We start from the raw sequence: 15391 nt of genomic DNA, 5'->3' as shown, positions 1-15391 counted from the left end.
GGTCGAAACACATTACACATCAACGAGGTAAAGCAATCTGCTTTTGAAAAGTTTAATAAGAGTCTACATTTTCTGTCTTCCTGCAGTACTTGTGATGGTTTGCTCTCCGTAAATAAGGAAAGGCAACGTGAACGTGGAAGAAGTCACCGCATGAAGGAAGAGCGCATCATCTGCACTTTCATCACAGATTTCATGTCTAAGAAGGGCTTCTGGACCCCTCTAGGCCGCGGGGAAGCGCACACACAACGGCAGCTCCATCTCCGCCGGCTTGGTGCTGGGCATCCACCCACCTAGGCCAGGGAGCAGGTGTGGTGACCGTCAGGCGCCGCAGAAGCGGGCCAGACAGGAGAGGTAGGGGCTGTGGGACCCAGGAAATCTGACGAAAATGCCCTACCCCTGGACAAGCAGAGCAGGACTAACTCCACTTTGTGCTGCAGCCGCCACCTCCTGTAAACCGCCCCCCACGACCTGCCTGTTGTTTCAGGCACGCCCTCACCTAGTTCAGCCATTAAGCACACCCTGATCAGAAACCAGCACACCTGGGGATGCGGGACCTCTGACTTTTAGCCGCCAAAGAATGAAAACCCCGTCTTTTGCCGCCGAACCTGCGCGAACCTGCGCGCCAATTCTAAGCAGAATAGGCTGGTCCAAACGGTCACTATAGGGTGAATCGTAATTCAGTCGGCCACCTGCGTGCGGGCCGACATGACTGCGCAACTTTCTGTGTGTGTTACCACGTCACTGGGCACGGGCCCCCACAACACCGCTGCGCTTCTTCGCCCCGGGGTCCAAGCCCCTGCTCCGCCGTGTGCAGTACACTTGGACCCGAGCTCGAGCTTGCAAACAAACCCTCGTGCACTTGCATCGGCGTCGGCTCCTCGGTGGTTTCTCGCGTTCGCAATCTTGGGCACAACGGGGGCAGCGTCAGGTGACGCGGCAGGTGCAGCGCGATCACCTGCTGCCGGCGCGGTGCAGAGGCCGCGTTAGCAGGGGGCGCCACCGTGCGCCACGTCCGGGGAGGACCCGCCGCCCGCTCCCCGCTCCCCCTCCCCTCCGGGCCCGCCGGCCCCCAGCTCCCCGCCGGGCCCCAGCTCCCCGCCGTCGCCGCCCCGCCGCCCCGCCGCCCCGCCGCCCCGCCGCCCCGCCGCCCCGCCGCCCCGCCGCCCCGCCGCCGTCCACCCGCCGGCCGTCCGCGCTCCCGAGCCAGCGCCGGGCGCGAGGTGGCGGTGGCGTGTGCTGACGTCATATGGGCCGCCCGCCTCCGATTGGCCACCGCCGCCTCACCAGACCGCGAGCGGACGGGCGCGCGGGCGGGGCGGGGCGCGCGGAGGCCACGCCCCCGACGGCGGGCCGGGCGGGGTCACGTGACCCGGGGCCCACCGCCCGCCTTATAAGCCGCGCCGCGCGCCCCGCGCCACGGGCCCAACTCCAGGCGGTCCCGGCCGCGACCTCTTCCCCCCTGAGCCCGCGCGCGGGCGCCCCCCCGGACAGGTACGCGGGGCGCGTGGGAGACTCCGGGGCCGAGCTCGGGGCGGGAGCCGGGGGCGCGGGGACTGGGGCGGTCCGGGCGCCCCCACCCACCCCCGGGAGCCGCAGGGACCCGGGCCCGGCCCCGGGGCGGAGCTGCACGCCCGGCCCCCGCGGGTCGGCTCGGCGCCCCCTCTGCCCGGGGCCGCGGGTAACTTGCGCTGCGCGCGGACGGCGTGTGGGAAACTTTGGGGCCGGACGGGCCAGCGCTGGAGGCGCGTGCGGAGGGCACGGGGGCCGCTCGGTGCTGGCAGCCCGTCCCAGGCGCCTGGCCCCGCCGCCGCCGCCGCCCGCAGCCCCGCGCCACCCAGCGGGCACCCGGCGGGACCCGGGCGCGGGCCGTGCCGGCTGCGGGCGCCCAGAGCCCCGGCTTCCCGCGCGAGCCGCGAGGCCGGCACGTCGCCCGACGGCCGCCCGGGCCCAGCCCCCGCGCCCGCGAACTTGACGCGGCCCCGCCCCTCTCCCCGCAGGAGCGCCGGCCCGCCCCGGTGACCGATGCCCAGGCTGGACGACCACTGCTGGAGCTGTTCGTGCGCCCAGGGCGCCAGGCACCGAGGCCTCCCGGTGGCCGGGGCCGGAGGGCTGGCGGCTAAAGTGGGAGACATGCTCAGCCCCGCGGCGCTGGCGGCCCGCCGCGGCCCGGACCCCGCGCCCGCTCACGGGCCTCGCAGCCCCGGGGCGGGGGGTCGCGGCGCAGGCGGCGCTGGCGGCGGCTCCCCCGCCAGCTGGCACCACCACCTGGTGCAACGGAGCCTGGTGCTGTTCTCGGTGGGGGTCGTGCTGGCCCTGGTGCTCAACCTGCTGCAGGTGCAGCGGAACGTCACCCTGTTCCCCGAGGAGGTCATCGCCACCATCTTCTCGTCGGCCTGGTGGGTCCCGCCGTGCTGCGGGACGGCGGCCGGTGAGTGCAGCGGGGTGGGGGCGCTGCTCGGGGCGCCGGGCCGGCCTCCCGCCGACCCGGCCCGGGGGCCGCGCGCGCCGAGCCCGCCGCCGTCCCCGGGCTGAGCGCACCCCGGATTGGCGGCGGGCGAACTGGTGAGCGGCGCGGCGGCGCTGCCATTGGCCCGGCACGCGAACACGCTACCCGCCGGCCACCGAAAACAAACCGTCACGTGGGCCCCGCCGGGCGGGGGCGGGGCGGGGCGGGGCGGGGCGGGGCGGAGGGGGCCGCGGGGGCCGCGGGGGGCCGCCGGCAGACTCCGTGCGCGGGGGCCGCTGACTTCTGGGGGACTTGTTCCGCGCCCGTGCCCACGCGGGGTCGGTCTCGGCTTGGCTCCGAAGACCGCTTAGCGCTTCTCTAGCGGCACAGCCTTCGTGCATACGCGCGGCGTCAGGTGTTTCCTGCAGCCTCGCCGGGCCAGCCGCGGGAGTAGAGAACCGGCGGGCCCCAGCCCTCGGCCCTTGCCCTCGGGGAGCCACGCTCTGCTGGGCAGAGCACAGGTGCACCTAAGTGGGACAGCCGTGGCGGGGGTGCCGCGCTGTGGGCTGTGCGTCCAGCCTTGATGGGTTGCCTGCCGTGGGTTTTACGTGCTTTGCCTGTTCACTCCTTACAACAGTACTCTGTGATGGCTCCATTTCACAGATGTGGAAACTGGGTGCAGAGACTTTAAGCATCCCTAAGGAGACACAGTAAACGGCAGACCGCTGTGCATAACTCTGCAAACTGCCTCCCTGGAGTCTGGCAGTGTCCCCTGCACTGTGGAGACACATCCTCTTTGCAGCAGACTGGCTGAGAACAGCTGGATGGCACAGGGCTGGGAGTGGAAGCTGTGTTCTGGCCAGGGCACGTCAGTCACTGCCGGGTGAGGGGTGGGGGTAGAGCACCCACTCAGTGGGTACAGTGCCTTCATCTCTGTTCTTAGAAATGTAGGATCCTACTTTGCCTTTCTAAATCCTTTAATCATATAGCTATCCTATTAAAAATCCTTTTTGAGAAAGTTACCTAGAGCAGATCCCATCTTTCATGCACATTTGGTACAGTAGTTCTTTCTCTGAATCAAAAATTCGGTATTTTAAGGAAATATTTGCAATTGAAGCGTCAAGGAATTCTGCACTCTCTCAGTTTCTCATACCTCCTTAAAAAAAATTACCAGATAAGCATAGGGCAAAATTCTTCAGTACGGTTGTGCCACTTTACCTTTTAACCTTAAAAGGTAAGATTAAGTTATAGCTAAATAAGTTATAGAATTGTTTGGGTTTCAGTTTTCAAAACTCTTAAACTGTAAAACAAAATTGAAACTGAAACTCTCAGTTTCACTGATTATTTTCACCAGAACTGTGTTCCTTATTTGTTCAGGAACCTGAACTAGTTACTCCTTTCCTAGGACAGCAGGTGGAACTACTCCTTGGCTTTCAAGCCTCTGCACTTGGCATCTTTAAGTGCTGAGCCCCATGTCCCACAGTTGGTCCCGTGGGCCTGGATCCCCAGCAGCCTCCAGGCACCCTGTTTGTTCCTGCCTTTACTATGTCCCGGAGTGCCACACCCTCCCCCTGTCTAAGTTCTCTGTGTCCTCTCTCCTTTAAAAATCTGTGCCTGTGAAAACTCCTGAACTCTTCCTACTCCGCCTTCTGCTTACATAACCCTTGTCATTTTACACATGAGGAAACAAACATGAGGATCCAAGTCCCATCAGAGCCCACAGTGAACCAGGGGCCTGGTTCCCTGGGCCTGGTCCCAGGCTGTTCCCACAGGTCAGGACCTGGACTCACAGGGGTGGCTCAGCATGGCTGACTGGTCACAGCATTATATGGATAATTAACCCCCCTCCCACCCCCCCCCCACCCCCCGCCTGATTGAGTTCTGTGTCTAATTAAACTGAAGAACAGCAATTTTTCAAAAACAGTGTGATCCTTTTGTTTGTAGTCAAGACGAAACGAAAAAAAGACCAACAAAAATTAGTCTTAATTCAAATGCTGTATTATAGCATATATGTTTTCTAGGAAAAGAACTGGCTTGAATAATCTGTTAATCACACTTAGAAGTCCTGTTGTCATAGAGCTGGCGTGTTCTCATGTGTGGTGTTGTTTTCTTTGGCAGCTGTGGTGGGCTTGCTGTACCCCTGCATCGACAGTCACCTGGGAGAACCACACAAGTTTAAGAGAGAGTGGGCCAGCGTGATGCGCTGTGTGGCTGTGTTTGTTGGCATCAACCACGCCAGCGCTGTATCCTTCAGAGGATGTGCTACGTCCAGGGCATTTCCTTAGGTTATATGTTGAAGCACTTTTTTACTTCTGACGAGTATATATTATCTCATAGGTTAGTGGAATGATCTTCTTCCAACTATTTTATTTTAAAGCATATTGCTTGGTGTATAGAGTTTTCAGAATAGTTCAGGAAACTGTTGAAATAATACGAGAAGCAGAGTGGACTTTCTGTTTTGTCAGACAGTAGCTCCTGGTTCCTTGGAATTGGTTTTATAAATTCTTTTACGTTTCACCCTCATAATCTTCCATTAAGAAGACCTGGTTTCTGTGGCCCAGTGAGAGGAGGCTAAGGGTCCCTGTTCTTGGGGAGGGTTTTTTAGATGGAGACTTATGTGGTACATAATAATGACAACATGTATAGGATCTGAGTTGCTTTGTTTGCTTGTTCTGTTTGTTTTTTCCTTTGGCTTGTTTTGAGCATCTTAAAAATCACTGGACTTGTCCTTAACCTTGCATCACCAGAAATTGGATTTTGCCAATAACGTCCAGCTCTCCTTGACGTTAGCAGCCCTGTCTTTGGGCCTCTGGTGGACATTTGACCGTTCAAGAAGTGGCCTTGGGCTTGGGATCACTATTGCCTTCCTGGCCACTCTGATCACTCAGCTGCTGGTGTACAATGGTGTCTATCAGTAAGTATGTTCTCTAGCATATCTACGTCGCCTAGAAGCTATGACTTCACTTTTATTTAAAACGCCCACTAAGCTGAGATGCCATATTTTTTTAATACATACATGATGTCGACTTAGGCATGAAATTCTCAAAAATACTTATTGTTGATTCCCATGTTAAAAATGTACCACCCATAACTTACCGTAGGGAAGTGAAGCAGTGGCAGTAAGCGCAGCGGTGAGACGGGACTGTCCTGCGGCCCATTGTGGCTGCTGCGCATTGTGCGTCTCCCCACTGGTGGACTCTCCCCCAGAGGCCAGCCAGGCTCGGGGAGGCTGACTGCTTAGGTATCGTCTCCTCTGCTTTCTCTGCAGATACACGTCCCCAGACTTTCTCTACATCCGCTCCTGGCTGCCGTGTATCTTCTTCTCAGGAGGCGTCACCGTGGGCAACATAGGACGGCAGCTGGCAATGGTAGGTCCTGCGGCGGTCTGCTCCCAGTGCCTGATCGCTCGCCTGATAAAGTGGCTGCCCACAAGTCATTGTAATGTGTGATTGAGACCCAAGAACAACAATTACAGAGGAAAGCATAAATTTAAAAAAAAAAACAAAAACCCAATGATACCAAGGCAACTCTTTGCTAAATGATAAAGATTTGGGGATTTGTGAACTCATGATGAACTAGGAAGCAGCCAGGGTTGGCGGGTGACCCCTCATGTTATAGATGCATTCAGCAACCTTTCTAGGCTCTCAGCGAGTCCAGTGGCTGGCAGATAAAGTCACTGAAATGGCTAATAGTTGATGACGAGGTGTCCACCATCCATCCCATGAGGGCAGGTGATGCCCGGGCAGGAGATGCAGCAGAGGCCCTGCACCCAGGTTGAGGCCTGGGTAGACAGGCCATGCACATCCTGGGCTGGGGGACCTGGCTCAGCCTCCCTGGAAGCCCTGCCATCGGCTGTAGAGGGAGTCACACAGCTCGGAGCCATTGACCATTCCTTGAGACCTGGAAGGGCAGAGGGAGTCAGGGATGATTTTGGTGGTTCTACCTTCACATACAGTAGTAGTTACACTTTCACATTTGAACACATTAGTACGAGAAAGTTCTCTCAGGAGTTGACTTTGACTCTAGGGCTTTAGTAAAACGAACGGAAGAGAATTGCTGAGTCTTACGAGGGCCACTGCCCTCACATCAGCCCTGGGGCTTTCTCAGAAAACTTATCTCGGTCCCTCAGGCTATTTATAGAACAGGACATTTATTTGTGCCAGCTGATACTCACTTGCGGGAGCTGAATTTGAAGGCCACTTGGCTGTTTCACAAAAATAGAACTAATTTCAGAAAGATAAAATGTGTAGCATGTCCCACTGGTTCTGGAGTTCACTGTCCGTCCCTCCATGCCTTGCAATTCTGTGGAGCCAGTGCCCAAAATGGGAACTCAATGAAAGTACGGTTTCTTGCAGCCCCAGTGAGGGTCAAAGGACTTGGCTTGCTTATTTTGACTCTTGCAGCCTCACATGAGACACCCATGCACTGGCTCCCTCCCATGCAGCCCACTGACTGGTTGTCCGACTAGAACCAGGCAGGCCCACGTCACCTGGTTGTATCTGTCCACCATCTGCCCTCTGTCTGTCCACCGGTGCTTGTTGCCGTGCGGCTTCTGTTTCAGTAGCTTCAGTAGAGAACTCCTAATATGGCTTTTGGGGTAAAACTGCTGTCAACAGAGTGACTTCATAAAACAAAAATCCGAATGACGTTCGACAGGTTGCATGTTGTGGTTTCAGGCTGCTTGGCTGGTGCTGTTATGTATTTGCAGGGAAGGGTTAAGCCGGGGTTGGGAAGTGAACATTAGTCCCGTAGAGGTAGTGACTTCCACGGGTACGAGTTATAAGCACCGAGAAATGGTAAATGGTTGGAGGGAACTGATTTGAAGAGTCATACACGTCATACCTTTGAAAATACCGCTGCTTATAGATTGTGTTAGCAGATGATCCTTGCTGCGCACCCCCCCCCCTTGGTCGTTATGGTGGAAATATCAGAATTAAGTGAAAGTTTGATAAAGGTAAGTTTTAAACATAAAACAAGTGAGCCACAGAGTTGCAGTTCTCCTTACTGAAGCTTGCTCTTCCCTAGCCTTTAAAAGTGGAGAGACTTATGTAAGGATGTTCTCATACCTTGAAACGTGGGGAGCGATAGTCACCTCCCCTCCCAGGTCATCAGAATGAGCGGGCATCTCGAGGCTCTGCGCCCACCCTGTGCACCACTGTTTCTGTCCTCGAGAATGGAAACCCTTCCTTCCCCGTGGGTCCCACATGCAGGGAAGGCTGGCAGAGTCCTCAGAAGTGGGGGCTCCCTTCACTTGGACCAGTGGCACCACCAGCCATACCCTGTGGTTGCCCCCGAGATGAGCTGCTGACAGCAAGTGGCTGCTCCTGGCCACTCGAGGGTGGGGGCAGCCCAGTCCCCGTTCTCTAGGTGGAGAGCATGAGACGAGGGTGAGCACATGTGAAACTGCTGGCCCTCATGCCCCCAGCCCTGTTAGTGCTGGAGGAACCCAGGAGAGTCGTGCTAGAGTGGAACACAGCTTCTGGAAGCTTCTGGCTTCGTTGTGCAGGGGTGTTATGGAGGCCTGAGAGCGGGGAGCCAGGTGTTAAAGCCACTTGTATAGTCCAGGTCCATCTGGACTGGCGGGCAGCCCTGGCCCCTGAGGTGAGGATGGCCTTGTGGGAGTTGGGGGGGCATCTGTAAGGGGTGAGGGGCCCCTTACAGGAGCCGCTGCTTCTGGAAAGTAGAACTGCACATGGTTTGTAGGGTCTGTTTGATTTTTCTCGTCTTTGTTAAAAAAAAGTTACAGTAAAAATGATAGTTTTGTAATGTAAAGCGCAGGTGATGTGTGTAGGAAGTGATAGTGTAGACTGCGGAGGGCCGTGGTGAGGGAGCCAGGAAGGTCCGCTGTGAACACATGGGGCCCGCTCACCTAGAGGTCCCTGGAGGTCCCTGGGATGGAGGCCTTCCTGCCCTGCCACCACCACAGCCGTCCAACACCCACCCTGACTTGGCTTCTGGAGGGTGAAGCCTTCCTGGACACCACCCTGGCATTACGTGGCAGTTGACACCCTGCCGCTTTGATCCTCTTGACCTCCATCCCTGGAAGTGTGTACACACGAGTCTCATGGAAGCAAGAGAGTCTTATAAAAGTGGACCCGGGGAATCTTTGACAGAATGCACCTGCAGCCAAATGAGTCCTCCGGCTGCGGCGGTGAGGGTGCGGGACCTGGGCCCTGTCTGCAGTGGTGCTGCTGCGACAGCAAAGTGCATGAAGCTAAAATTGTGTCCTGTCTGCCGGTAGAGCTGGGAGTGCGGGAAATTATAGATGTCTCAGGCTGCGGAATGACCGAAGAATAAAATATGAATCCTAATCCAGGTGCCCTGCCTGACCAGCTTCTCCTGGGGCCTGTGTTTGGGGGGTTTCTCCCTTGATGCTGCAGCAGCAGGTGGCCCAGGAAGCTGCTGGGAGGACCGCAAGGGCTGGGGGCCCAGAGCCCTCTCCCTGGGGCAGCCGAGTCTGCACCCTGACGACCCGGGCGAGTGGGTCCTGTGGTGTGGGTGTGAGTCTGTGGGTCCCTGAGTTGTCAGCCTTAGAAAGTGCTTCTGTGGCATCTTGAATGTTGGCGCCATGATGTCAAGTCCTCCCTGGCTAGAACCTTCCTCCTCGTGGGCACCCCTGACTTTAAAAACGACAGGGAGTTAAGAGGTTTTTCAGGGAGAGAGTCTGAATGTTTGAGCCTGCCTCCTTAGTTGTTACCCTGCTTCAAATAAACAGAAAAAACAACAGCTTTCTTATTTGCAAAAACAGGCTAACTGTGCTCAAAACTGGAAAAGCCCTTCCCATGCTTACCTCCAGGAAAGCTGCCCGGCGTCCAGAATGGGGCTGCCAGTCGGGCTGGCTGTGGCCCTGGGCCGCCCTCGCCAGAGGCCTCCACCCTCAGGCTGCTGGTGGGACGGGGCCTGGGGTTGTGGGGGCACTTTCTCAGAGGGAACCCCTGATCCAGGACGGACACCTTCCCCACAAGGGCCTCTGATGGCCCTGCTCACCCACTCTCCTCGGGCTCCTTCTCCATCCTTGCCGTTGGCTCCCTCCCTCAGGGAGACACATGGTCACTTGCCGGGGTCGCTGGGTCCCAAAGCCGCAGATGGGCCCTACTCCCATCCCGTGGCTCAGGGAGCTGATGTGGCAGCTGCGTGGCCACCCAGGTGTTCCAGAGAAAATGATGCGTCTCTGCGTTTGTAGCTTCAAATCTTTGGAAACATGGAGGCTTTGAGCTGTCCCAGGGAGGGGACACGTGGCTCTGCTTCCCGCTCCCACGCCCAGGCCTCCTGGCAACGGACAGCTGACTGCCTTTCTTGTGGTGGTGGCGGTGGTCAGAGCAGCGCCGGTGGGTGCGGAAGGGATGCGAGGTGAGCTGGTCAGGGGTGTGCCACCCACCCTGTGAGCACACAGCTCCCGACGGCCTGCCTTGGGGTATCTTGGGGGCATCACTGCGGGACCCCTTCTGCCCAAGACCTGCAGCTCTCAGGCTGTGGCCCCGTGTCTTCTCCATCCCAGGCCAAGCATCACCTCCTCTCGGTGGTCATGTGTCCTTATGCTAACGCCAGACCCGAGTTAGGTCTCCCACGCACAGTGGATTGCAAAGCCATGTTTTCTGCATTTCCCCATGTGCATGAGCCACTCGCACATCTGGCGTGCTGTTGCGGGGCTCAGACGAAGCGCGGGGCACGGGTGTCTCAGCGTCCTAGAGCCAGGCCTGTCTCCCCAGGCTGCCCCGGGGGAAACCAGATGTTAGTAAAGGTCAGGACAGAGGCCCCCTTCCTGGGGAGCAGACTGCTGCGCACAGAAGCATGTGCATCCTAGATCGCAGTGTGTGAGCGTCCTGGTGTCATCGCCGTGCACCCCCGGCGCCCCGACCACACAGGACCCCACGGCCTCCCCGCTGGGGCGGATGTCGTCCTGCCTCCACTTGTGCAGCAGCTCGGCGCTGGGCAGGACAGGTGACTCCCGGCCAAGGGTGTTGCGGAGGTCACAGGGGCCCATTCTGTGCCAGTGGCTCCCACATGTCCTATCCCCACCACGCTGTCTGTCGGAAGATCCTCTCCTCCTCTGCACACACGGGGCACTGACGTTCTCGCTCTCCTTCCATGCAGGGCGTTCCTGAAAAGCCGCACAGTGACTGAGTCTTCAAACCCCCCGAAGAAGAGCACGATGTGGGAAGAGAATCTGTGACATTGGATTGTGGCAAAGATGATCTTTTTTCCGCAGTGATCTATTTAGATTGGGCTGACTGTACCAGTGACTCCCGGAGAAATGACTCACCTGTCTTAGAATAGCAAGTGAAGAACTGCTTATCTCGAAATGGTACCTTGCTTGATGCGTCCATGCCTGCGTCCTGCTCTAGAGACGCGCCCCCCCAGCGGGTGCGGGCGTCAGGCGGGTACGGCTCCCCGAGTCCTCGATCTCATTTATGTTATTAAAAGCAAGTTGCCATATTTCAAAGCCTTGAACTAAAGCCTAATTACCAGCTCCTGGTTTTGTACCCGTGCCCATAGGGGATAGCTTGATGGTGCTTAACAAAGGTGAAGTGTGGAAAAATAGGAATAATATTTATCCAAAAGATTTTTTTTTTCTAAGAATAGGGTTGTGTAAAAAGCGAAGTTGTGTGGCAGTGAGCCCCGGGAGGCCGCGCCCGCGCCGAGACGCTTCACACTCCTGTGCCGCATGAGCGTGTGCATCGCTGTGTGCAGCTGTGCTTCGCTCCCCCTGTGGGATTCCGTGCAGACAATCTTACTGAGTGCAGAGGGCAGCGAAGGCCGTAGTCCTACACTGTGATAGACCGGAGTTCTCACCGCGGTACTTGACGAGTCTCATCCAAAATCCATACCCACCTGAGAGGGAGTACCTGTCTGCCGTGTGTCTCAGTCTTAGCGAGCCAGAGTCATGTGTGGTGTTTCTTCAATCCTCCAGAATAGACATGGCGAGTTTCCACAGCCCTATGGAATTTGCAATCTGTGATTGCCTTGTAAAAAGACGCGTGCACATGTCACCACATTGAACATTTGGTGTTTCTAAATACTCAAAGATATCGGTGAGCACAATGTATTCACTTAATGGCATAGACCATATTAGACCCACTTTGCGAGGATTGGGTCTCAAACTTCAAGTGCAATGTATATGAAAACCAATCTGAGCCTTGTATTCTCTTAAATATTTATTATTATTTTTTTTAACGTATGAGATGTTGAAGAGGGGTTCTCCATTCATTTCAGTGCTGCATGGAGGCAAAATTCAGCAATAATTTCTTTCAGTTCTGTTGCACCCTCCACTGAGCCCTGGTCCTTTGAAAATACTCCAGTTTTGTGGGTTTAGTAGATTTGTCATTTTTACTTAACAAATTTACCTTTTTGTATTTTGCAATTGAAATGTTTTTGTTTTAAATCCTGTGAAAGTGACTTCATTAGGAGACTCCTTTTGGCTAGAAACAGGCAGTGGGCAGGACGGGGGTCGGAGTCACTGGCATCCGCGGCCGCGGATGTGCGCGTGGTGGTCTCGTCACGCCTGTTTGGTTTTGTTCTGACAAAAATACCATGGAATAAATTTTTGGTGACTGTGTAGCTAATCTTTTCTAGAGGAATTTTGTGTAAAAGTCAACGAGATCGTTCTGAACTTTGCACTGACCCCTTACATGTTTTCTGAAAGTGAAGTTGGATGATTAGCTGTGTGTGAAAAGATTTCTCAAGGAAGAGGTCAGCATCTTATGAGAAACCAGAAGTTATTAGGTGAAAGCAGTAATTGAATCTTTAAAATATACTTGATCATGTACAAACAGTAAGTATTTTTTTCTCTGAAACTGGAAGTAAATCTTTATCTGTTAGAAATAATGTAGCCAAAAAAAAATGTGAATCTGAAGAATTTTTTTGCCAATACTTTATAGCAAGTATATGAACCAAAGTGATTTGTGTTTGTAAAAATGTAAAATACTCTGAACAAAATTTGCACTATATCAGATACAAACATCTAGTGAGATTCACATTCATACTAAGTTTTCAGCACTGTGTTCTTTTTGCATTCATTTTTTACTTTTATTAAAGGTTCAAAACCAACTCTTGTATTTATGAGCTTTTCTTTAAAGGGGCAGGGAGCTTGTCTGCGTGGGGTGTTAGAATTTGGAATGGGAAAATATTTTATGGTTCTTCAAACTTGACTCAGCGTTTACACAACCTCTTGGGGAAAGACCGCTCGAGTGTATTTTTTCCTCCCAGTGGGAGGTGAATTTGGGAGGTGACTGGCAGTAGGATCCACTCTGACTCCCTGCCCCCCCACACACACACTGACGGGCGGGGTGTCTCCCTGGCAGATAGAGCCCAGGAGGAAGGGACCATGCCGATGGTGACCCCCGCCCCCTACCGCAGACATGGCCCTCACCACTGAGGCGTGAAGTTCTGCCCCAGAGGAGCCCGGTTCATGCAGCTCCAGCACAGCAGTGCCCACACTGAACCCGTCCAAGCCCAAGTGTGAGCAAGTCTGGGAGCGTGGCATGCAGTGGGTTGGCAGGCAAGGAATCCTGTCACCCTGTTGATTGCAGGCAAGGCATGCTGTCCTAAAGTTCTTTGTCCCCTCTGTCAGCTGCAGGGGCCAGGCTGAGAGCAGGAGCTCCGTCACTGAGCTGCTTTTCAGGATCACCTGCTACCTCACCTCCGGAGTGTGTCTGGAGATCAAGACTGGCACTCAACATACATCATCAGTGCCCTGGCATTGTCCCTCCCTGCATTACAGGCATTCCTTTCACGAGGGAGGAGAACCAACTGGAATCTAAACCGGCCTTTCTTGGGGCCCTTGGGTGGCTCAGGCCATGATCTCAGGGTCTTGGCATCCAGCCCCCACGTCAGGCTCTGCATCGAGTGTGGAGCCTGCTTCAGATTCCCTCCCTCTCTCTCCATCGAAGAACAATAATTATAAAAAATAGTGAACTTGTCTTTCCTATTTCGTGTGTTAGACCTTTTGCTAACAATGCTCACTTTTTTTTTTTTTTTAAGATTTTATTTATTCATAAGAGACACAGAGGCAGAGACACAGGCAGAGGGAGAAGCAGGCTCCCTGTGGGGAGCCCGATGTTGGACTTGATCCCAGGACCCTGGGATCACACCCTGATCTGAAGGCAGACACCCGCTGAGCCATCCAGGCGTCCTCACAGTGCTCGGTTGCTGAGAGTTTCAGCTTTCTCTGTAACAATGTAGCTTGCGGGCAGCCCTGGTGGCACAGTGGTTTAGTGATGCCTGCAGCCTGGAGTGTGATCCTGGAGACCTGGGATCGAGTCCCGTGTTGGGCTCCCTGCATGGAGCCTGCTTCTCCCTCTGCCTGTGCCTCTTTCTCTCTCTCTTTCTCTCTCTTATGAATAAATAAAATCTTAAAAAAAAATGTAGCTTGCAGATAGAGACTTAGGGTTGGGATCTACTCTGAAAAGTATGATATTGTAAAATACTAATGAAGATATTACAATCCTGCTTCAATACATATAATGCATAAGATTCTGGCCCACTCCTCACTCATCTACCATCAGGCTTGCTCTTGAACAAGAGGCAGGCTGATAAGCAATGAATTAGCCACAGGAGGGATTTCCTATTGATCCCCTAATATGGCCAAAATACGCAGAGACTGAGGTGTGAGATCTACCCAATCCGGACGCCCAAACTTGGTGCTCTGTGGGTTTTCTTCCTAAGGTGCACACCTGAGGAGTTCCTTACTGGGCATTTAGGGAAACTGTGCCACGTGCTGGGCTCCAGGTGGGCTGGAGAGCAGGAGGCACTGGGGCTGTGCCGGGGCAGCTGGTCCAGACGCGTGATTTTGAAATCAGAATGGTCGTGCCCCATGAGTGGATTCCCTTGCTCTTTCCATTTCTCGGACACTGGATTCTGCTAAGCATGTCGGCACCTGTTTTACTAGTTCTCTCCAGGTTTGTGGCATATTCTCAAGTTCAGGAAGACACAGCTCTGTCCACTGAGGTGACTTCGCCTTGTGTCCCATCTCTGACACGTAATCCTGGCCACGATGGTGCTGATTGGTCCTGTTGTCCCTCAGGCCTTGGCCAGAGTCCCGCTCCCGCGTCCCGGGGCATGTCTGTCTCCCTGAAGCTCCAAGGCTGCAGGGCCTGTCCCCTCAGCCCCTTCAGCCGTGATCACGTGCCCGTGTCACCACCACTACCACCACCCTGCCCCGCCCCGCTCCTGTCGCTGCGGACCGGGAGGGAGGAGTCTGCCTGCCACCCGGTGTGCTGGTCACCCGCAAACACCTGTGGGAAGCGTGTTGAACAAGTGAATGCACGGGCTCACACCTCCGTGGCCATCACGCCACTGCTCACGGGTGCTGCTCCCTGCGGCAGGCCAGGTACCCCCATCGGCCCAGCCCCGGGCCCTGTCCCCCGTGTGAGCTCCAGGCTGTGGATGAGAACCTACATAGAGACATAGGTGGGTGGTTCTTACCCCCACACACACTGCACCCCCGCCCAGGGAGGTTCTGACAGCCTCGGGTCACCCTGTGGCCATGTGCACAATGGCAACGAGTGCTGGGGTGCTGTGCATGGGGTGGGCTGCACTGGGCCACCCACACCTCCTGCCCGATGCCAGCCAAGGCCAGCCGGGCTGCTGGGATCAAACCCGGGGTGCCACGGGGTGCTGACTCAGGATGTCACTAGAGCTGGAGCCGCCCCCTGACTGTGTGCTTGCCCTTGTCCTGTGCCCATCCACATCCGCAGAGCCTGCCTTGTTGGGGCAGAATGCTGTGTGCTTTGGCACCAGGAGACCTGTGGCTGCTCATCACATTGTGTCTCGTTGGCCACCCACCTCTCTCGTAGCGTCCTAGTGCCCTCCCACTTGGGGCCTCCTGCCCCCACTGGTCTGGGCAGCTGGCATTGCCTGGTCCCTGGTTTCCTGTCAATCACCTTAGCTGCAGAGTCCCAACAAGGACAGAGCAGGTGCAGGGTGAGGCTCTGAGAAGGATCATGG

At 55.7% G+C, this 15391-nt stretch overlaps 1 protein-coding gene across 2 annotated transcripts; it reads left to right on the top strand.

Moving 5' to 3' along the window:
• Nucleotides 1-1353: 1353 nt before the first annotated feature.
• Nucleotides 1354-12493, top strand: INSIG1 (insulin induced gene 1). 2 transcript variants are annotated; one of them, XM_041752373.1, is made up of 6 exons: nt 1354-1491; nt 1998-2428; nt 4565-4689; nt 5194-5360; nt 5715-5814; nt 10541-12493. In XM_041752373.1, the coding sequence occupies exons 2-6, from the start codon at nt 2023-2025 to the stop codon at nt 10568-10570; spliced, it is 828 nt and encodes a 275-aa protein (XP_041608307.1). In that variant the 5' UTR covers nt 1354-1491; nt 1998-2022; the 3' UTR covers nt 10571-12493. The 2 variants fall into 2 exon arrangements, with proteins under 2 accessions (XP_041608307.1, XP_041608308.1); XM_041752374.1 differs by lacking the exons at nt 1354-1491; nt 1998-2428 and adding an exon at nt 3169-3329.
• The last annotated feature ends 2898 nt before the right edge of the window (nt 12494-15391 follow it).

Source organism: Vulpes lagopus, chromosome 4, assembly GCF_018345385.1.
Source record: "Vulpes lagopus strain Blue_001 chromosome 4, ASM1834538v1, whole genome shotgun sequence".
NCBI classification, from domain to species: Eukaryota; Metazoa; Chordata; class Mammalia; order Carnivora; family Canidae; genus Vulpes; species Vulpes lagopus.
This window is presented reverse-complemented; position numbering and strand designations above follow the sequence as displayed.

Excerpts from the sequence above, each read along its gene's own strand:
- INSIG1 (XM_041752373.1), top strand. The coding sequence starts at position 2,023 with ATGCCCAGGCTGGACGACCACTGCTGGAGCTGTTCGTGCGCCCAGGGC. Across the intron at positions 5,361-5,714 it reads GTGTACAATGGTGTCTATCA|ATACACGTCCCCAGACTTTC; the intron begins GTAAGTATGTTC and ends CTTTCTCTGCAG. Across the intron at positions 5,815-10,540 it reads TAGGACGGCAGCTGGCAATG|GGCGTTCCTGAAAAGCCGCA; the intron begins GTAGGTCCTGCG and ends CCTTCCATGCAG.